This window comes from Panthera pardus, unplaced genomic scaffold, assembly GCF_024362965.1.
Source record: "Panthera pardus isolate Hobbes unplaced genomic scaffold, ASM2436296v1 HiC_scaffold_11, whole genome shotgun sequence".
In the NCBI taxonomy this organism is placed as follows: domain Eukaryota; kingdom Metazoa; phylum Chordata; class Mammalia; order Carnivora; family Felidae; genus Panthera; species Panthera pardus.
The window spans coordinates 99,167,006-99,189,088 of NW_026526666.1; the positions used below are offsets into that span (position 1 = coordinate 99,167,006).

The following is a 22,083-nucleotide window of genomic DNA, read 5'->3' on the forward strand; positions in this document are numbered from 1 at the left end:
TTGGGTTAGGTCTCAGCTGCTCAGAGGTAGGTGCAGATCCACCATCTCCTACGTGAGGGAACAAGGTCGCAGAGGGGAGAGAACTTTGCCTGAGGTTAGCCTGCCAGGAAGTGGTAAGAGTCCAGTGTCCGCAGGCTGGCATCGGAGTCTGCGCCCTCACCAGAGATAAGACAGGGACATTTGTCCCTGGATCCTTTTCAGCTGCATCAAATAGGGTACAAGGAATACTTAGCTCAATAACAGTCCTCATTTATTCCCCCTATAAATGCGCTACAAACTGCTGGTTCAAAAATCAGTCTCCGGGGCGCCTGGGTGGCTCAGTCGGTTGAGCCTCCGACTCTTGACTTAAGCTCAGGTTATGATCCCAGGGTCGTGGGATTGAGCCATGCGTCAGGCTCCACACCGAGCGTGGAGCCTGCTTAAAATTCTCTCCCTCGGGACGTCTGGGTGGTTAAGCATCCGACTTCAGTTCAGGTCATGACCTCACGGCTCGTGAGTTCGAGCCCCGCGTCGGGCTCTGTCCTGACAGCTCAGAGCCTGGAGCCTGCTTCGGATTCTGTCTCCCTCTCTCTCTCTGCCCTTCCCTCGCTAACACTCTCTCTCAAGAATAAATAAACATTAAAAAAATTCTCTTTCCCTCTTCCCCTTCCCCCACTCTCTCTCTCTCTCAAGGAAAAAAAAAATCAATTTCCATTAGCTGTAGTATAGATTCTATAAGCTCATGAGGTCAGGACTTTTCATCTTCTCTCACCACTGACACACGGTCCCGTCACAGTGCTTGGCACACAGTGGGTATACTGTAAGTATGCCAGTGGCCGAGTGAATAAGTGAATTGTACACTTCGAGCATTAAGAGCTTAATGGTTAATTGCCCGGATTCTGGCAGCAGCTTGCCATTGTTCCAGTTCCAGTGCCTCAGGAGTTACGTGACCTTGGACAGGTTACTTAACCATCCGGGAACTTCATTTGTGAATTGGGGATGACGGTAGCACCTGCTTCAGGGGGGTGTTGTATTATAAAACAGTGCCTGGCACACACTCAGTTATTACTTTCCAGTATGTGCCATGTATACGGCGTGAGAACTCAGGAACACTAGCAGGTAGGGCCAGAGTTCCTAACTTCGTGTAACCAACTGTCTTTTTCAAAAGAAGCGTATGTGGCAGATCATATTCGCTCAAAACATAGAGCCAGTGTCTCCTGACCCTTGTGTTCCTCCAGAACACTGCCGCTCCGCCATGAAGAGGTGGACTCTAGGGGCACCTGCGTGGCTCAGTCACTCAAGTGTCCAACTCTTGGTTTCGGTGTCGGGTCACAAGCTAAGGGTTCGTGGGTTCGAGCCCCACGTCGGGTTCCATGCTGTCAGCACGGAACCTGCCTGGGATTCTCTCCCTCCCTCTCTCTCTGCTCATGTGCACTCTCCCCTGCTCATGTGCACTCTCTTTCTCTCTCAAAGTAAACATAAAAAAAAAAAAAAAAAAAGGTAGAGTCTAGCCCTCCACCCATTGAATTTGGGGTGTCTATGACTTGCTTGTAACCGATACAGTGGGGCTGAAATAACGCCCTGTGGCATCCATGGCTAGGTCTTACAAGGCAATCCAGCGTCTGCTTTGTTAGCGGGGACATTCCTCACCTTTGGAGCCCTGTGCTCCCACGTGAGAAGTTAGCCCAGCCCGAGGCTGCCGTGAAGCGGGGCAGCCGACGGCGGCCGTGTGGCGAGGCCACAAGTAGGTTTTGCAGCCCTAGCTGAGGTCCCAGCCAGCAGCCAGCAGCGGCCACCGGATGCATGAAGAGGACGGTCACGTCCAAGTGATCCCAGCCGTGGCCACCAGCTGTCTTTTTGCTGAGGTCCAGATGTTGTGGAGGAGAGATGAGCTATACCCCCTGGGCCCTTCCAGTTCCTAACCTAGCCCACAGGATTAGGGTAGTAATGATGGTTTTATTACTCCCACTGAGTTTAGGGTAGTTCCAGGAATAACTGGAACAACATATAGGATTCCTAGACAGTGAACACACATGTGCCAACATCCATACTAAACACAGTACACGCATCTACACCCACCCTGGAGACTTCTCTATGCCTCCTAAAGGGAGGGGCTCCACATCTACCTCAAAGAATGCACACTTGTCAGTCGCCTGCCTAAAGTCTCTTGGCTGAGAAACCCTGTCCCCTCCCTTATCTGATCCATACACCTTTCTAACCACCCGACCCCTTTGTGTCCCAAGTAAAGCAGAAGTTGTGGCTGAAGTCATTAATAGGCCTGCAGTCTCTGCCCAGGGAGGCCCTTTGCTAGAATAGCCACCAGACTGTCCCTGCGTGGTCCGGGGACAGACCCCTGTGAGACCAGCTCCATCACTTTCAGAATTGTGGACTACCTCACCTTCCACGGGAGCTGGGTAATAGTGAACCCACCAACAGTATTTCACTACGCGGCGGGCACTGACCTCGTCCTCAGAAGAACTCGGTGAGGTAGGTATTGTCATCACCTCTTTTGTGTGAATGGAAAACCGCGTGGGTACAGAGGTTTAGACACGTGTGGGGCAACAGTGAGTCCGTGGTGGGGCTGGGATTTGGGCCCAGGCTCCCACCCAGTAAGCTGGGCTGCCCTTACTAGAGCTAAGAGTTTTCACTGATACGTTTTTCAAGTAGGTCATGGGATGTAAAATTCGAAAAGCATGAAAGCATATATAGTAAAAAGTCTCGCCCCCCCCCCCCCCCCCCCCGAGGACCTAGGCAAAGGACCGTTGTATTCTTTGACAGTAAAAACTTCCTTTTGTTATGCCTTGTGTGCCAGGTACCGTGCCAAGGACTTTGTATAATCTCATCTATCATCCCACTAACCTAGGGAAGTAGTTGTGTCTTTTTTATTATTATTTTTGTTTTAGCGTGCAAGTGAGGGAGAGGGGTAGAGGGAGAGAGAGAGAGAATCTTACGCAGCTGAGCATCGAGCGCGACACAGGGCTCGATCCCACGACCCTGGGATCATGACCTGAGCCTAAATCAAGAGTTGGACGCGCAACCGAGTGACCCAGGCACCCCGGGAAGTAGTTTTTAACTATGAGGAAATGTCAAGTCAGAGAGTTTAAAGAACTTACCTGCGGGGACGGCGCCAGTTAGTAGAGCGAGGGCGTGTGTGCTCAGGCATCCTGACTCTGCACTGACGCCCCTCCTGCCGCGCTCCAGCACTGCTCCGTGGTCGAGTGGCCAGGGTGGCCTCAGCTGGGAGCTAGTGAGAAACGCACAGCATGGAGGGGCGCCTGGGTGGCTCAGTCGGTTAAGCGTCCGACTCTTGATTTCAGCTTAGGTGATGATCTCATGGTTCATGAGTTCAAGCCCCACATCGGGCTCTGTGCTGACAGTGCAGAGCCTGCTTGGGATTCTCTCTCTCTCCTCCCTCTCTGCTTGTGCTTGCTTTCTCTCTCTCTCAAAACTAGACATTAAAAATTAAAAGAAATGCACAGCATGGGGCCACCCCCCAGCACCCCTCTCCTGCTGAATCAGAAGCTGCCCTTTTTTTCCAGATCCACCCCCGGGGGTGGGGGCTCACAGTTTGAGGAGCTCCACTGGCCTGGAAGATGTTTGACGTGACCTACACCCCCCCTCCCCCCCTCCCGCCATGCAGCACACAGAGAAGCCCCACCAGGAACCTTCTGAGGACTGGTTTGCAGAGTGAACTCACTGCTGGGTGCTGAAAAATAAATCTGGTTTCTAGCGCTCAGAAATCCCTCTGCGTCGGGGACAGACACACCCGGAAGTGGTAATAATGCCACATATAGGTGATTATGTGCCAAGCATATAATCTTGGTCTGTTCTTGCTCTGCAAATGCTCAAAATAGCCTTGAGGAGACAGGTACTACCATCCTGTTTTACAGATGAGAAAACTGAGGCCAGAGACAGAAAATAGTTGGCCTAGAGTTCCACAGCTAGCCGGTGAAGGGGCCTGGAGCTGAGGCTTCCGCTTCCAGACGGTGAGCAGGGGCTTGTGTTCTGTCAGATGGCATCACTAGTATTTCAAGCACTCTTCTGGACAGTCCAGCTTTCCTTTCCTTTCCTTCTGGCCCTTAACCTCCCACGCCTCGCTAGTGCTTCTCTCTGAAGGCACTCGCTCTCCATTCTAGAAGCACAAGTGGCCATAGTTCACCTGTGAGAAAAGCTGCACCGAGTGATTCACGTCCCTCAAAAAAGAACCCTGTCATGAGCAGTGACTCAGCACCTCTTATATTTAAAGGTGTGATTAGGGAGGGGGGACAGTCTCGCTGTGTACTCACATCCAGGCTGAGTCTCAAAAGTGGAACATTTCATGAAAAGGACCGCCTCCCGTGTCAGCCCCTGCCTGTCCCCGCGCTTTTCTGGAAGAGGTCAGAGCTGAGGTTATAGACACCAGCTGTCAAAACAGGGAAACTCTGGCTCTATTCTAGGATCCTCTCAGGACTTTCTGAAGCATTCCACAGAATTCTTTCTGGAGTTAAGCTGCTGGAATAAAACAATTACACTGGCCCCAGGCCACAGAACTATCAGTAAGAATTTGCTGGCAGGGTTTTTTTTCTTGAGTAAAGAAGATAAAGTAAAAAGGTCTGATTCAGAGGGCAGGCTTAGGTCGCCAGAAGTCCCACCCCAAACCCAGGGCCTGGCTTAGGGACAAACAGAAAGAGGTGGGGCACGCTGAGCCCACACTGTCATTTAAGTGGAGTTTCCTAAAACATCTGGGATGAAGTGACAAAAGCCATGAAGACTGCACCTGTGAGCGGCCAGGGCCCAGCGCCCGACCCGGGGAAACGTTCGCACCCCCTGCACACTCAGCCCCCGATGGCCTCCTGGTCCTTCCCCGAGTCAATCGTTACCCTAACTTTGGTCTGTTTCTTATATTACAGTCTTTAAAGGAAACGGAGAGGAAACAGTAAACGAGGCTGGAAGGAAACAAATGGGAGTCAACTGTGAGGAAACCAGCTGCAGATCTGTCTGCCAAGGGGGATGATGGCTCAGCGTGGCAGGTGAGGCTCCTGGAGAGTCTGCAGATGAAGCACAGATAGAATGTATCTTTTATTAAGTAGAGAAAACTGGGAATTCTACTACGTGACACAAAGGTTCCAGTTTGAGCGGACTCCACAGAAACCCTTCCCATCCACATGCGCCTCTAGCCGGGAAGACTGCGCTGCCTCCCCGACCACAGGTGCCACGCAGAGCTGATTCACAGGTACCGCGCACATGGTCACCTCCGGGTCGCCCCAAGGGGCGGGGGCCGAGGGCATGGCGGGTCTCAAAGAGCTACGTTACAAGTAAACTCGTGCTGACTTTTTCAGGAGTCCCTCGTGAGACTTTATTTTAAAGGGTCCGCGCAGTGGGCCGTGGGGCAGAGGGCTGCGTAAGCGGTGTCGTGTGGCCAAGTGGAATGTCCCAATCTGTGGACTCGTGGCGGGTGACCAGTCCGGTCAGGCATTGTAGGAAGAGGACGACACGCTGCCACCGTGGCCTGTCCAGTTGGTGTGGATGAACCGTCCGGGGTTGGCTAAGAGTTCGTAAGTGTGAGCCCCGAAGTAATCCCGCTGAGCCTGGAAAACAAGGAATTGGACGGGTTGGGATAACACGGGGACACGGACCCTCGGGCCGTGTCGATGTTTACCACCTGCTCCGAAAGCTTACCTGGATAAGGTTGGCGGGCAGCATCTCGTGTCTGTAGCCGTCATAGAAGGAGAGGGCGGTGGTGAAGCAGGGCATGGGGATGCCCGCCCGGACACCGGTGCTCACCGTCCGCCGCCAGGAGTCCTGAGCCAGAAAGAGCCAAAGACTCCGGGTCAGCCCCCAGAGAGGAGAACGGGTTCCATTTGAAATGACAACGCTCACGGGCATCGATGCTGGTGAGGGAAACACAAAGCCCGGTGAGGCAGAATTCCCACACCGCCCAGCTCTGGGCTACCTACCTGGCAGTTTTCAACAGCAGACTTAAAAAAGTCATCCAGTAGTAGATTCTGAAGGCGTGGGTTCCGATCGAATGCGTCTTTTATCTTTCCTAGGAACACGCTGAAACAAGCAAGAGGGAAGAAACCAATGAAACTTCACCTCCGCGCGTTCAGTGCCTGCCAGAAGGCAGGGAAGTAAGCCGGAAGCTGGTACATCGGCCCGCGAGGTACAGAGTTACTCTCCTTATCCCTTCAAGCCGGCTGTTTGCTCAGTGAAAACAGAGCCCACATCCCACGAGGCAAGGCCAGAGGGCATGACCGTCCTCCCAGAACCAGTTTAAAGGGAGTAGGGTAGACAGTCTAGTTAGAACAGCCGACCCCGTCCTGTCGCCAGCGAGGGGACTGGCCGCGCACATCCTAGGGAAACCGTCCCCAGGTGCAAGGCCGCGACTCCCAGCACGGTGCCGCGGCGCGTCCCCGCACTTACCTCCTGATGATGCAGCCCCCCCTCCACATCAGGGCGATGCCACCGTAGTTAAGGGTCCAGCCGAATTCTGTGGCGGCTTGTCTCAGCAGCATAAAGCCTTGCGCGTACGAGATGATCTTGGAAGCATACAGGGCCTACGGAACGACGGACCCGTCAGAGCTACGGTTAGCCACGTCCACCCCGCGGGCAGGGCCGGGCCTGGCGCGGACAGCGGTGTCAGGACGGGGCTGGACTCTGCCGCCCCCACCCGGGGCCTCCCACATCTCCACGGGCCGCTACCACCCCCACTGCCACCCAAGGCGCCAACCACGACCACTGCCAGGGAGCGGGCCCCACCTTCTGAATGTCCTCCAGGAATGATTTCTTATCACCTTCAAACTGGATCTTTTGGGGACCCTTCAGCTTTTGGCTGGCTTGAACCCTCTCGTCCTTCAGAGATGATAAGCACCGAGCAAAAACTGCCTCTCCTACGTGGGAGAGAGGATAACGTTACCGAAGTTCACACGTAAAACTGGACAGAAAAGAGTACACGTAAGCCCGAGAAGTTGAGGAAAAAATAGAAATGGAGCCGGATCTCCAATTGTACAAAGAGCCGGAAGTCTCAGTCTTAGGCCACAAAATCTAACATGGCTCAGAAAGAACTTTTTTTTTAAGTTTATTTATTTACTGAGAGAGAGAGAGAGAGAGAGGGAGCGTGCACAGAGGAGGGGCAGGGAGAGAGAGAGAGAGAGAGAGAGAGAGAGAGAATCCCAAGCAGGCTCTGCCCTGTCAGCAAAAAGCCCAACTCAGGGCTTGATTCCAGGAACCGTGAGATCATGACCTGAGCCAAAACCAAGACTCGGATGCTTAACCAACTGAGCTACCCAGATGCCCCAGGAAGAACGTTTATACAAAACTCTAGACAGCTGACTTGGAAACTAAAACTCCACAAACAAGTCAATCTTCCAACATAATGTAGGCATCAACCACAAAAATCAACATGCAACTCAATGGGGAGCTTTGCAGAAAAAGCGAGGAGGTAAAGCCACCATGAGTCACAATTACTCTGTTGGTCCCCAAGTCAAATTTCAATTTCAATTGAGAGGACTTTAATTTTTAAATGCTCATCAAAGACTCTACTTTAAAAGCACTCGCTACCCCTCAAAAACTAGCGAATAACAGGCAGCCTCAGAATTTGGTAGGAGGCTCAACTATGGCGGCATTGCCTGCACACGGGGGGTCGTGTGAAACCACTAGAACACTGAGAAGTAACCTAGACTCACCCCTCAAAACACTCCATTTTCTATTTGTGAAAATGTAGTTTCCAGTACATCTATAATCACCACAACTTTGTTTCACTGGACTAAAAAACATTTTAGAAAGGTATTTTCATATCAAGACATTTAGTATCTTCAAGAACTAACCCTTATAAAAGACTACTTGCTCAACCGACAAGGTCTTTTTTTTTTTTTTTTAATGTTTATTCATTTTTGAGGGGGGGGAAGGGGCAGAGAGAGAGAGAGAGAGAGAGAGATACAGAATCGGAAGCAGCTCCAAGCTCCGAGCTGTCAGCACAGAGCCCGACACGGGGCTCGAACCCACGAGATCCTGACCTGAACGGAAGTCAAACGCTTTACCGATTGAGCCAACCAGGCGCCCCTCAACTGACAAGTTCTCTAATTAGAAGAATTCCTCTAGCCATTCCTTTCCCCGCAGACAAAAATGAAGTAAACTCTCTGGGGACCAACAAAGGGCTTTGTTTTTGAGGAAAGGGTACCAGCCACACACACTCGAGAACGCTGGGTAGTCCTTCTGTCCTTCTGTCCCCGGGCAGCCCCCTGGCCTGCACACACCCAATGACTCGGCACAAGCAGGAGGAAGTATCTGTGCAAGGCCACTGGCACCAGGAGGCCAGTGTGGCGCAAGCCCTCGGCGTTACTCAAGGCTCAGCCCGAAGACTTACTTCCCCGATAGTTCAGCAAACACACACGGTGCCCATCCGGGGATTAAGCCTGGCCTGCCTCTGCCGGGCAGAAGGGGTACACCGTCCCTCAAACAAGAGAGTGGGATCCTTTCTGAGCCCGCAATACTCTCCCATTTGGGTCAGTGATGACTACACTGTTCCCAGCTATTGTCCCCTTGGTCCCCAGCCCAGGCAACACTCAGATTTGCTAAACCTCGGCCACTTCCTTCTGCCTGCTTCTCCTTACGATGTCTCACAGCCCCAGCTCACTGTCACCAAGGAGCCATAATTAATCAGGATATCAGAAGGAGGGAGGAGGCCAGGGAGGGAAAGACAACCTTTAACCGGAAGGGTGAGGAGGAAACGGTGTTTTATTGGAAAGGGAGCCGTTCTGCCATCAGCAAAGATCAGCCTTTCATTACACACACTAGACCCCTTGTTTTATTCTTTTCTTTTTTTAAATTAATTTGTTGGGTTTTTAAAAGGACACCTTTTAAAAGGTGCTGTCCGGGCACCCCGTTCTCCTTTTTCACTCTTGCCATAAATGTAGCTATTTTATTCTGAAAGGACCAACTTGTGGTTTTATTAATCCTCATTATTTGTTCTCTATTTCTGCTTTCTATGATTTCCTTCGCCCTGTATCTTTTTGAGTTTGAGGCTTAGCTCACGGCTATAAGACAAACAACATGCATGAAAAGGAGACACACCAATGGTCAGGACAGTGGCTTTCTTCTACAAGAAGGGCAAGGAACTTAGGACAACAATGTTAAAGGACTTGAAATGTGTAGGCAGTATTTTATTTTTAAAATATCGGGGGGGGGGAACCTCAGCAAAATATTAATAAATGCTGAGTACATAAGCTTATGTTATTCTCTGAACTTTTGTATGAAAAACTTCATTACAGTGATCTGACCCATTAGAAAGTCATGGAGGTCGCCGACTACAGTTCAATCACTAAGACAAAAACTATCCCAGGGGCACCTGGGTGGCTCAGTCGGTTAAGCCTCTGGCTCTTGATTTTGGCTCAGGTCATGATCTCATGATTCATGGGTTCGAGCCTCACGTCAGGCTCTGCGCTGAGAGTGCAAGCCTGCTTCGGATTCTCTCTGTCCCTCCCCTACTCATGCTCTCTTTCTCTCTCTCTCAAAATAAATAAATAAACTTAAAAAACAAAACAAAACAAAAAGCTATCCCAAAGGTCAAACTGGAGAAGAAAGCCAAGAATTTCCAAATGTATCTCAAAGTCCGTATGACTGAGAGGAGGTTACCGGGAAGAGACTGAACAACGTCAGCCTCGCACACCAGAAGAGCAGAACGCGCTCTGGAGGCTGACGAGGGCTGCACGCATTGTCCAAAGACCCGCTCCTTAGCTGCCAGTCTACACCAATTTTCCAGGAGGACGTCAAGAGCAAAACAATGAGATAAAAGGCTCCAGGTGGAAGCCGCACCTTACCGATGAGGGTGACAGGAACGCCGTACTCCAGGGCCGAGATGGCAGTCCACTTCCCTGTGCCCTTCTGCCCCGCGCTGTCCCTGATCTTCGGCAGCAGGTGTTTGCCGTCGCTGTCTTGGAACTTGAGGATGTTGGCTGTGATTTCAATCAGGAACGAGTCGAGCTCGGTCTTATTCCATTCCTCAAATGCCTAGTGCAGGACGTGAGAGGAAACAGTGTGAGAGAAACCAGGGCCACACGGGAGAAGCCCCCTTAACCGGCTCACTGCTTTCCTCTGCGAATGCTCACCGATGCTCACGATTTGCTCAGCACGTGAGGCCAACAGGCTCTAAGAATGTGCCTGAACGCTGCTCCCCGACTGAGCTCTCTGCTCCCCAGGAGGCAGTTGTATCTATTTCCACCCGGTTATGCTGACTTCCGATTGCCAGCACAGCTCTTTCCCCCGAGGCAAGCGCCCCTCGCCCCACACCATCGCCTCCTCAGAGGCCTTCCCCACTCCCCTGATCTATATCTACCCCTTACAACAGTTTCCTTCTCTTTGTAACAGGTACCACCAGCAGGCTTCATCTATTTATTTCTTTTCATGTTTTTGAGAGAGAGAGAGAGAGAAAGAGAGAGCACACATGCGTGAGCAGGGAAGGGGCAGAGAAAGAGACAGAGAATCCCAAGCAGGCCCCATGTTGCCAGCATAGAGCCTGATGTGGGGCTCGATCCCATGAACCGTGAGATCATGACCTGAGTCAAAGTGGGCCACTTAACTGACTGAGCCACCCAGGTGCCACACCCCTGAGTTTTCTATTGTCTATGCAATTATTATTGTGTCTTCCCAGCTCCATGCAGGATAGCGCCTTTGTGGGTTTTTTTCACTGTCACATCCCCAGTGTTTAGAACAGTTCCTAGCATGGACAGAAGCACTTCTATGTATTCATTGAACACATGTATTAAGTTTGAAGTAAACCAATGAAATATGAACACAACAAAAAAAGCATTATTTCTATGAAAACTAAGTTAGATTGTGTTGGGGGTGCCTGGGTGGCTCAGTCAGTAAAGCAAAGTGGGGATGACACCGTTAAACATCAGGAGGAAAAACCGTACAAAATCTGGAAGGACTCTGCAGTGCGTACCTCACAAGTGTCTCTAAATCACGCTCCACTCAAAGTGACTGGAACTAGAAATTCTGGATGAGAAAGGACTACGATGCGAGCCGGGAGAGACACATTTAGAGAAAAGGGCGGGAGTGGCGATGAGTGTGCTCTCCCGTATTTTCAGTTAAAAGAAGTGTTTGCCTCGTCAACGATGCTGAAGAGAACAGAGTACTGAGGCTTACCTTGAAACGTATTTGTAAAAGATCAAACCGACGGAGGGCTGGCCAGATAATCGACACGGCAAGCGTAGTGGAACGCTAAGCAAAGAATCAGGGTGGTGTTCCCACAAGTGCTCACTACCGAATTCTTTCAGCTTTGCTGTATGTTTGCACATCTTCATAATAAAATATCGGGGTGGGGGCGGGGGGTGTTCTGTTTCCCCACTTTGGCTAACTTTTTTGACTAACTGCCAAACAGCCAGTCCCAACCTGACCAGAAAAGCAAGCTTCTCGGGGTGCCCGGCTGGCTTCGTCAGTGGAGTGTGCGACTCTTGATCTTGCGGTTTTGAGTTTAAGCCCCACCTTGGGTGTACAGATTACTTGAAAAATAAAATCTTTGAAAAAAAAAAAAAAAAAGAGAGGCACCTGGGTGGCTCAGTCGGTTAAGCAGCCGACTCGCTATCAGCTCAGGTTATGATCTCATGGTTCGTGAGATCGAGCCCTGCATCTGGCCCCATGCACTTGCTCTCTTGTTCTCTCTCTCTAAAAATAAGCTTAAAAAAAAAAGGGTCAGTAAACAGTGGGAGTGGTTACCACCAAGATCCCCTGGGGACGTTCGGCTCAGTGACGAGCTCTCCCATCTTATAGCTTCCCTCCAACCGGGCTGAGTCCATCCTGCCAGCAGCACGACCGCGGGAAGGAGGAGGAGGGAGGCTTTACTGGAGCCAGCAAGTCCCTTCTCCGAGCAGGCCCGCCTGCCGCACCTGCAGCAGGGCCCGGGACTCACCTTCGCCATCTCGTCGTGCCCCATCTCCAGCACATCTTTCATCAGGTGGTAGGCCTCACAGATGAGCTGCATGTCCCCGTACTCTATCCCGTTGTGCACCATCTTCACGAAGTGTCCCGCTCCTTCATCTCCCACCTGTCAGAGGGACGGGCACCAGGAGGCCTCAGAGACGGCCCCAGAGGAACGGCCCAGAAAAGCCCACATCAAACCCTTTCGCCAGGCTCCCTCCCCAGACAAGGAACGACAGCGATGAAGCAAATATCTGTAGTATTTTTAAAATTAAGAATCACTATGGAGCAACTCAATACAAGCTTCAATCCAGCCCCGTGTCACTTCAAACTCACTCTAAATTCATTCTAGATTCTTCCACACCTTTCAACTCACTGCCGGCACCCCCAGCCCTTTACCTGCATTTCCCACCTTCCCTTGTTACTCAGGGCCCCTCGCCCCCAGCCCTGGCCACGAGTCAAAGACCTCCTCCTCCTCCTCCTGAGGTCACCATGCTCCTGGTGACCGGGGGTTACAGTAAGTCAGCTAATTAAATCCCTTGTACTTTTAAAAATACGTAAGTGTGTCGTAGGTGTTTCCAGTGGCTACCAAGGGGTAAAGTGACCTTAGATCCCAGGTCTGGCCCTCCACCTCGGAAGCCCAGAAATGTGTCCTCACCAGGGTCTCACAGTTGACAAAAAACACTGATTTCTAACAAAGCTGGCAAGATGTATATAGTCAGAGTCCCAGTTTATGAATTGAGGGTGAGAAACTTAACTATGGATCTCAGTAGTTACAAGTGTGAGTCCGGCCGGCACACTCTGTCCCTGCAGATAAGCTACGGGGGAAGCCAAATAATCTGCAAATTGTGTAGTGGGCGGGGACTCAGAACAAAGGGAGTGTCGGGGTCAGTACTCAGGGGCATCGGGCTCTGAGGTCAGGTGCATCCGTCTCCACGACAGGCACCTACCTGCGGCTGGAGCCAGTGTTTGCTGGACCTGAGCACGCTCTATCCTGGCTGTCACCGCCGGGATCCGTACTGCTGACGTTTAGAGAGACCTCCACGGTCTGAGTCTCCACTGGTGACCTGCCTCCTGCTGACTGTGACACTTTCTGTGGCTGCTAAGGAGCGTGATGAGTAACATCTTACTTCACCCCATCCTGGCTGTGACTTCACAAGTGAACTAAGGAGTGCCTGCTTTTAGGATCTATCCCAGTTCTTTCAGTATCCCGAGACAAAGCCTTGAGGCTACGGAAAGACTCAATCAAGACACCTCAGGGCCAGTATCTGTATCTGTAGATACGCTTAGGACAGAATTCTTGACGCTTCTATCCTAAGCGTATCTACAAAGAAGTGACTGTCGCTGTACTTTTACTGTAGTAATTGACCTTCAAGGCGTTAAGAGGTCCCTTCCCAGTCCTTCATACTAAGGAGAAAATCATCAGCCCTCCAAATCCGGCCCAGCCTCTCTCTACCCTAAGCAGACAGTGACCACTGGTGAAAATGTACGGACCAGCGTGGGTGCTACAGCTGAAGTCACCGGGCGTGGTCAGGCCCCCCCCATTCTTCATATGCCTCAGTCCTCGGTTCATCTCCACCCTTTACCTCCCTGGGACGAAATCAAACTAACAAAGGGGATTAGGAGCTAAAGAGACCTTAGCGGTCATCCAGCCCACCCCCCACGTTTTACAGACAAGAACACTGAAGCCCACGGAATTTTCTGACTCGCTCATGATCACCCAGTTAATGGAGAGAGCCAGAATTACAGCTCAGGTCTCCCAGCCTCGCGGTATGGACTGAGGCTGCAGTAGGGATAAAACTTATTCTAGTAGCAACACAAAATGCCGGAAGAGAGGTCTGTATGAACGAGCCTGGGCCTCCCTCCCATTTCGTGAAGGCAAGAGGCCATAATGTGCTCTGTTCAAGCACAGGGCACCTGCATCCCAAGCTACAGGTACGAGATTTTCCACGGCCGGGGCCAGGATATCTGACAGCACCAGCCAGTCAGTCCTCTTCCACGTGGGCAGACAAGGGCCCCTTTGGACTCTGACATCTTCGTCATTTTCCTGAAGCCACACAGCTAAAACAAACCTCACTTCCCCTCATCCTTGCTGTGCCTTCTTAAAGAACCCGGCTTTCAGATGAATCGAGGAGGGCTGTTTTTAACATCAGCCTCAAGGCTCTGAATGTTCAGCTAAGATGCAAGGACATGTAACACAGGCAAGCATCTTAGGCCTCAGCTTGCTAGCGACTTCGTGACTTCACATCTGAGCCGCTTGTTGCCACCACGGGCGTCCTGGCTCTGTGCACTTCGCGACACCTGTGCCCATGTTACCAGCAGGCTTGAAAGAGTAGCCAGAACTTGCCCAGTCACAGCACGGTTCCCCAGTTCCTACTTTTGCAGCGATGCCTTGGAAGATTGTCTTGATGTGGGGCCTGTGGAAAGGAACCGTGTAGTTTAGCTACTGAAAAGAGAGGGGTTGAGATCTCAAGGTACTCAAGGACTATCCTCCCACCCCCAATTTTGTTCAAATGGAGAGGTTGAATGGGAGGTGGAAAAAAGTAACGAATGTGCCAGAAGTGCCGAGGGAAACCTGTCAGAGGCTGCGGGCTCTGTGATTAGAGCGGACAGACGGACAGACAGAAAGGCCAGAGGAAGCATCAAAGCATCAGGAGAAATTTCTTCTGCACAATCAAAAGAAGCTGTGGTTCCAAAAGGTGGGCCACAGGGATGGTCCTGTAGACAGCCCTTCTCCCAGCCCGGGTGCGTGTGGTCAGATACAGCCCGGCTCTGCCTGGTGGCACCGCGCAGGACCTCCCGGGGTTGCGCCCACTACTATTCAGAGAAAAACCGGGTGTTCTTCATTCCTTCTGCTGCTCCTGTACGAGGATAGGTTACCTCACGGGGCTTCTCGCCTATGTTCTCCTCACTATTGACCACTAAAGGCTCCTTCGCAAGAAGTGTTTGGCAAAGACACAGAACTGACGGGGTCGCAAAGCTAACGCTTAGGATTAGGGCTAAGACAGTGACATGCGGAGCTTGAGAACTCTCCTGATTTCACGGGGAGCACGTCAGGTCACAGCGTCACTTGCACCTCTGCCAGGCCGGTGCGAGGAAATGCAGGGCACCTGCGCATATCAAATACTTTCCTGCGTCATGTCTGCGTGTCTAGCCTGCCGGGCTGTTACCCCCACGTAAATGTTCATAAGCTTCTCAGAAGCAGGAAGACTTCTATCTACTTCTAGATGTAACTTACTTAAAAGAATCCCCGAACTTGGGACGCCTGAGTGGCTCAGTCACTTAAGTGACCAACTCCAGCTCAGGTCATGATCTCATGGTTCGTGGGTTCAAGCCCAGAAATGGGCTCTGTGCTGACGGCTTGGAGCCTGGAGCCGGCTTCAGATTCTGTGTCTCCCTCTCTCTCTGCCCCTCCCCAACTTGCACTCTGTCTCTCTCTCAAAAACAAATAAAGAAAACATTGCCAAAAAAAAAATTTTTTTTAACTAAAAAAAGAATCTCCAAACTTACTCCTCAGAGAGGTAACAGAAAGAATAACTTGCCCCAGGAAAACACTTCACCTCTGGGAATTAGGTTTGAACATGTTTTCTTTAACACCTGACTGTAGCATATTTGGAAGTCAAATTCATTCAGAAAAGAATGGTACCTTGTCAGGCCTCCCTGAAAAGGATCCTCCTTTTCTGTTTGCTTCTGTTCTGCTCAGCTATCTCCCTCTGTCTGGCTCTCTCTCTCTCTGCGGTCTGAACAGCAGGGGGAGTTGCCCTCAGTCAACGGCAGGTGGGATTATCCCTTCCATCTGTTTGTGTTGGTTCTCTCTCCGCTCACCCCCCACCCTTACGCCTCATGCACCCCTTCTTTCACATCTCCAACACACCTCCCCTTCTATGGCCAACACCTCCTCTTATATGAAGCACAGCAAACAGTGTAAAATGTGTTTTTGCCCCAAATCAAATAAAAAATGTCCACCTCGCTTTCCCAGGGACAAAATAGGCTCTGCCAGGTTTTCCCATTACCCACAATTATTAAATACACGGCTATCTTAGAACCGCACATCACTTACAGAGGCAGACCTTACTTCTAAGTCCAAACAGTGCACAGGACGCTATGCGAACAGCTTCCTTAAAGCCTCTGGACTCTGGAAGCCTATTTAGAATTTCTAGATCAGTCTTGGAGGGAGTAACAGAAGTAAACAGGCAAAAGAGAATATGCACGTGTATGATGTCAAAGCAGCAGAGTGGATCAAAGAAACCTTTCCAGCATCTCTGACACTCAGGCACCACGGAGGTCAGGGTGCCAGAAGTGTCCCCAGCTCACCCTTCTCCCGGCTCAGGCCTCCCTTGTGCCGAAGTGGGGCACCTTCGATACTCACCAGGCTTCTTTGTCACCTCCTGGCATAAGTGAGGGGCCATAGCGGGCCCCTTCCTCTCCGCCACTGACTCCGCTCCCCACAAACAGGATTCCCTTGGCCTTGAGGGTTTGACATCGTCTCTACAGGAGAGAAAATTAATTTCATTATGCTTCCATAAAGTTCTCTCCCAATGAATGAGAGGAGGTATCAGACATGTATGGAGAGCCCACACTGGACATGAAATGACCCAAGGATCCAAGAATAACCTGATCATTCAAGAAATTTAATCCCCTCAGTTTGGGAGTTAGAAAAAAAAAATCCAGCGTGCCTGGCTGGCTCAGTAAAGCATGTGACTCTTGATCTCAGGATCGTGAGTTTGATCCCTATGTCGTGTGCAGAGATTACTTTAAAAAAAAAAAAAAAAAAAAACAATCCACAGAAGTCTAATGTTTATTTATTTTTGAGAGAGAGAGAGAGAAAGAGAGCGTGCTTGCACGCAAGTGGGGGAAGGGCAGAGAGAGGGAGACACAGAATCTGAAGCAGGTTCCAGGCTCTGAGCTGTCAGCACAGCTGACCCACAAACAGTGAGACCATGATCTAAGCAGAAGTCAGACATCCAACCAACTGAGCCACCCAGACGCCCCTCCACAGAAGTTTAAAATAGCTATCTGGGTGCCTGGGTAGCTCAGTCAGTTAAGTGTCCCGACTCTTGATTTCAGCTCAGGTCATGATTTCACAGTCTGTGGGATCGAGCCCCACATCCGGCTCTGTGCTGACAGCAAGGAGCCTGCTTGGAATGCTCTCCCTCTCTCTGTCCCCCCGTCAAAATAAATAATAAACATTAAAAAAATAATAATAAAATAAGAAAACAATAAAACAAAACAAAATAAAATAAATAGCTATCCTTCCCCCAAATGGAAATAATAAAGCCAAACATACATTCTCATTTTACTATAAGATCCAGTTACCGTAAGACTCAATCAGGAGTTTAATACAGGGCATCTGGGTGGCTCAATTGGTTAAGCATCTGGCTGCGGCTCAGGTCATGATCTCAAAGTTTGTGAGTTCAAGCCCAGCATCAAGCTCTCTGCTGTCAGCTTGGGATTCTCTGTCCCCCTCTCTCTGCCTCTCTCTCTCTCAAATAAAGCATTTTAAAAAATGATACAAAAGAGTTTAATACAAATACGACTTCCCCGACTCAGCACTTCAGATCCTCCAGAAACTCCTTCTAGCATATGAGGCCAGTAAAGACGTGGTTCTCGGGGCACCTGGGTGACTTGGTTGGTTGAGCATCCAACTTCCACTCAGGTGATGATCTCGCGGTTCATGGGTTCAAGTCCCGAATCGGGCTCACTGCTCTCGGTGCAAAGCCGGCTTCATATCCTCTTGTCCCCCTCTCTCCCTGCCCCTTCCCTGCTATCTCTCTCAAATAAAACATTAAAAAAAAAAAAGGACGTGGTTCTCAACCACATTGCACACCGACTGACATACCATGGGCTGGTGGCACAGTAGGAAAGAGCTAAGCACAAACTCTCAGCCTGCTGTATCCAAGCAAAAGTCATCCTGTTGAGTTACATGTATGACTGAGGAGGCCTCATTCCATCAGGTATGTCTTAGCAGAAACAAAGGCCAAGAACTGCAACGTCAGCACCAAGCCCCAGAGTCAGCACTACAGGACAGTCCATGCTTTTATCACATGTACAGTGCTGATACTTTTTTCTAGAATGTTCCCAGAACCAGGAAGAATTTGGACTGGAGAATACTTACTGTGGTATCCCTGTATTCAGAATTTCCTCCATCAATGATGATGTCACCAGTGTCCAACAATGGTACCTGTAACCAGACGCTAGCATTAAGGTGAGCCAAAGAAATGAAAGACAAAAACAGAATGCACCTCGAGCAATTAATACAAACAAGAATTTATCCCAAATAAATCCAGTCTAAAAGCGTATGTTGTTTCGTTTTCAAAAATCTTCTCCGTGGCTACGGCTGGAGCCTACATGAAAGGTTAGGGCTAGCAACCCAGTCAGACCTCCCCACAACTAAGATGGTTCTCTTTAAAATTTGACAACAACCAGGGGCGCCTGGGTGGCTCAGTCGGTTAAGCGTCCGACTTCAGCTCAGGTCATGATCTCACGGTCCGTGAATTTGAGCCCCGCGTCGGGCTCTGGGCTGATGGCTCAGAACCTGGGGCCTGCTGCAGATTCTGTGTCTCCCTCTCTCTCTGCCCCTCCCCTGCTCATGCTCTGTCTCTCTCTGTGTCAAAAAGAAATAAAAACATAAAAAAAAAAAAGAGAAATAGGGGCACCTGGGTGGCTCAGTCGGTTAAGTGTCTGACTTCGGCTCAGGTCATGATCTCACGGTCTGTGAATTCGAGCCCCGCGTCGGGCTCTGTGCTGACAGCTCAGAGCCTGGAGCCTGTTTCGAATTCTGTGTCTCCCTCTCTCTCTGACCCTCCCCCATTCATGCTCTGTCTCTCTCTGTCTCAAAAATAAATAAACGTTAAAAAAAAAAATTTTAAATTTGACAACAACCAAAACCTACTTGAAAGATTTTGTATTTCCAGTGCGTGCCCTTGGCTCGTTTACATTCCCAAACACTGGGAACAGGGCTCGTTCTGAAGGATTACATCACGTCCTATAAAATCTCTGCACAGGGCAGAGTAGGGGTCCAGTGAACAGACATCAGGTGGTTTGGTGCCTGAGTGAGTGAGATGATCAGCCCCGTCTGGAGACGGCGGGACGAGACCGGACCTCGAACTAGCACATCTTCCTACAGAACACAACTGGGCTGGCTTGGTCATTTATCATTCAGTCCACATCCCCCCCGCACCCCCACACAGGGCTTCACTGAACCTCACTTCGTATTTTCTTACGCTGAAGACTAAGCTACCACTTTCCAATCCGTTCTGTCGCTAATCGTGACCAGCTTAGCATCTTGCTACACAAAAAGCTTACTATGTCCTTCCCTTATCACAGTGTTCTTCCTTTCTAGGTCATTTTTGTCTTTCATGGTAGCACGCTGGTTACAAACCCCTCTCCCTGTGGAGTCGCCCCCACTGTTAACACTGCTCCTGGAGAAAAGGAACGTTCACCCCTTGCCTTTGTTTCCTGGCACTACATTTCTCACCGAGAAACGTTTCTTCCAGACAGCTAATGCCTCGGGGTTTTTTCAGAGATGTTACCGTAGAATTGTTTTTGAGTAGCTTCATGAGTTATTTCCACGGGTGCCCCTTCGTCCATATGTTGTGTGTGGTTTTGCGTTTCGTTGTTGGAGGAAATAGCACCCCGAGGCTGCAGGGCACTGGCCGTGAGCTTGTCTCCATGGATTGTCGGTGAGGTATGTTGAGGGAAGGGGCCCCAGAGGTGCCCCAGAAACAGCTCACAGCTACGGTGCCTCAACCAAATGGTGCTGGGCACATTCCCAGGGGAAAAGGCTGTTGTCCCCATCAGCTCCTCCTCTCCCACAGTCATCCCAGTGGGTGGGTGGCCATCAGCCCCTCTGTGAGGGGACAGACCCACCACCCCCTGATGACGCACAGCAGGGGAAAATCTAGAGGGATCAGACTATAATGTGTTACAGAACAAGGGTTAGCACCTACACAAAACACTCCCTCCTTGGCTGATAATCAGGGCCAGAAGTGTAACAGAGGCCTGCCTCCCAGAGGCCCGCCTCCCAGAGGCCCTCTCTGGGACACTTGGCATCGGGTCACCCATCTGCCCCAGCACGGCCGTTCCAGCCCTAACACACATTTTTTTTTTTTTTTCTTGCAAAAAAGATACACTTGCTAGAGCCAACAAATCATTGAGAAAGAATGTAGTTCCCAGGATTCCCTAAGGGGACCTCATCGTTTATATTAAGCGATACAACACTTTAAGTGTCAAGAAAAAACCGACTTCTAAATTTCAGACACTAAGGTTTATTAGCGAATAGCACTAAACACACGTAACACCACGACCAAAACTGTGTTTCCGAATACCAAAGACAGAGACCAAGACTACGGTTTCTGTCCCCATTGTTAATGAATTCTTATGGCAACGTCTCTCGTCTCTCGGTGGCCTCAGAATCTCATGCCTAAGGAATCATTACCATCTGAGGATGTGCTGTCACTTAAATTAGTGCCAAGTTGACGAACGCTGAGACATTGAAGCAGTTTTGTTTGAACTGAGCAGTTCATATCCAGAAATTGAAAAAGAAAAAAAAAAAATCTCTTAAGTAGAAAAGCGAGATCTAGCTACGGGAAGAGAAAAGCTGCCCCACTAGTAGCAGCTGGGGGGGCAGGGCTGGCCTCACCAGTTTTTCAATGAAATCATCAACGGCTTGGCCAGCCTTCACCAGCAGTATGACGCGCCGCGGTTTCTTCAGCTTGGAGACCATCTCCTCCAAGGAGTGTGCTCCGACCACCTTGGTTCCCTTTGCCTCGTTGGCCAAGAAATCATCCACTTTGGAGACCGTCCTATTAAAAGCACAAACCTAGAAGGCCGAAAAGGTCTGATTAGGAGATTCAGGACACGGAAGACCTTCAGAGCCTGGATTAAGTGAACCCCAAGGCACGGAACTGAATATAAGCAAAGGGTGACTGCCCGAGGCAAATCAGGCTAGAGTCTGTCACTAGCTGATAGAGACTCAATCAAGTCTAGGAAGCGGCTGCTGCAAACTGCTATCTTTTGTACCGAAACCACTTTAGTGTTTATAACTATTTAAACTTCTCTCTCTCCCCCCGTTCTCATTAGGCAATAAAGGTAGAGTTCTATACACCCAGCCGGATTTCTCCTACTTAACATCCGGTAAGTTTATCCAGGCTTACAGAACTGACATCTATTTTGCAAGACTGTCCTTCAGAGGATTGCAGAGCTGGCCCTCCCACACCGCATGTGACCTGGTGCTTCTCTTTCCCTTTGCAAAAAACGTCCTAAGCAGCAACAGGGCATATACGAAGAGACCTAAGTTCCAGATTGTACAGGATCTTTGAAATCAGCCTCCGTGCACCAAGAACCCACAAGAGTGTGCCCTCCTGACTTACCACGAAGCCATGGTCATTCATGTTCAAAATTAAGTTCTGGCCCATGACAGCCAGTCCAATCAGTGCAATATCAGCTCTAAAAGACCGGAAAAAGGAACAAAGAAAATGTGTCGGTTCCACTTTAATCCCTTCCAACTCAGGGGCCCAGAGTGTCCTAGCTTTTGCTATGAATACCTTGCCTTACCATTTCCTCTGTCCCCCTACTCTCTCCTACCCCTGAGAACCCAGGCATGCGCCTCCAGGCCACCCTGCCCTCTGCCACTTCAAAGGACCTCGAGTTCTCTTGAGATCAACTAGACTTGCACGCAGGAGGGCATGCAATCTTTGCCGTGCTCACTGCGGGTGTCCCCGCTCCCACACGGGGGAGAAGCCCCTGCAGGCACAGCCGCCCACTGTCCAGCCTCTTCCCCTCCTGGCTCGGGCCCCGGCTGCCCTCGGCCACGCGGGTTCCCTCCCGCCCGGCCCTTTCTAGAAAGGGGGATCCGCCCGGCGCCGCCGCGAAGGGTAGAGGGCCCGGGCCCGAAGGGGCTGAGACCCTGAAGGTCCGAGGCTCCGGGCGCCACGAGGCCGTGCTCCGGCGACCCCCGGGGCCAAAGCGACTTCAGGCAGGTTCGGCCCTCCTCGCCGGCCCCCGTAAAGTTCCCCGGCGGTCCGCGAGCCGTCACTCACTGGGCCATGGCGGCGGCGACGGACCGGGCAGGAGCGGACAGATCCGGAGAGCTGAGAGCGCGCGGAGCGGCGACCGAGGAGGAGTCCCGCTCCTGCTTCGGCCCCCAGGCTCTGGCCGCGGCCTTCCGGCGCCGACCAATCGGGAGGAAGGGGCGGAGCTGTGCCACCA

At 50.8% G+C, this 22,083-nt stretch overlaps 2 protein-coding genes across 2 annotated transcripts in view; one reads left to right on the top strand and one right to left on the bottom strand.

The window, feature by feature from the left end:
* DFFA (DNA fragmentation factor subunit alpha) overlaps positions 1–22,083 on the top strand; it is a 244,621-nt gene that overhangs the window by 32,360 nt on the left and 190,178 nt on the right. The window lies entirely within an intron of this gene.
* Positions 5,014–22,045, bottom strand: PGD (phosphogluconate dehydrogenase). The gene is made up of 13 exons (XM_019461349.2): positions 21,915–22,045; positions 21,246–21,321; positions 20,516–20,695; positions 17,990–18,055; positions 16,244–16,362; positions 14,222–14,291; positions 11,867–12,001; positions 9,777–9,966; positions 6,718–6,848; positions 6,382–6,515; positions 5,916–6,015; positions 5,638–5,760; positions 5,014–5,546 (listed from the first exon to the last, which is right to left on the bottom strand). The coding sequence occupies exons 1-13, from the start codon at positions 21,920–21,922 to the stop codon at positions 5,427–5,429; spliced, it is 1,452 nt and encodes a 483-aa protein (XP_019316894.2). The 5' UTR covers positions 21,923–22,045; the 3' UTR covers positions 5,014–5,426.

Coding starts and splice junctions, on each gene's coding strand:
- PGD (XM_019461349.2), bottom strand. Junction 9,967..11,866: donor GGCACGACGAGATGGCGAAG/GTGAGTCCCGGG, acceptor GTCCTGCACTAG/GCATTTGAGGAATGGAATAA. Junction 6,516..6,717: donor TCCTGGAGGACATTCAGAAG/GTGGGGCCCGCT, acceptor GTCGTTCCGTAG/GCCCTGTATGCTTCCAAGAT.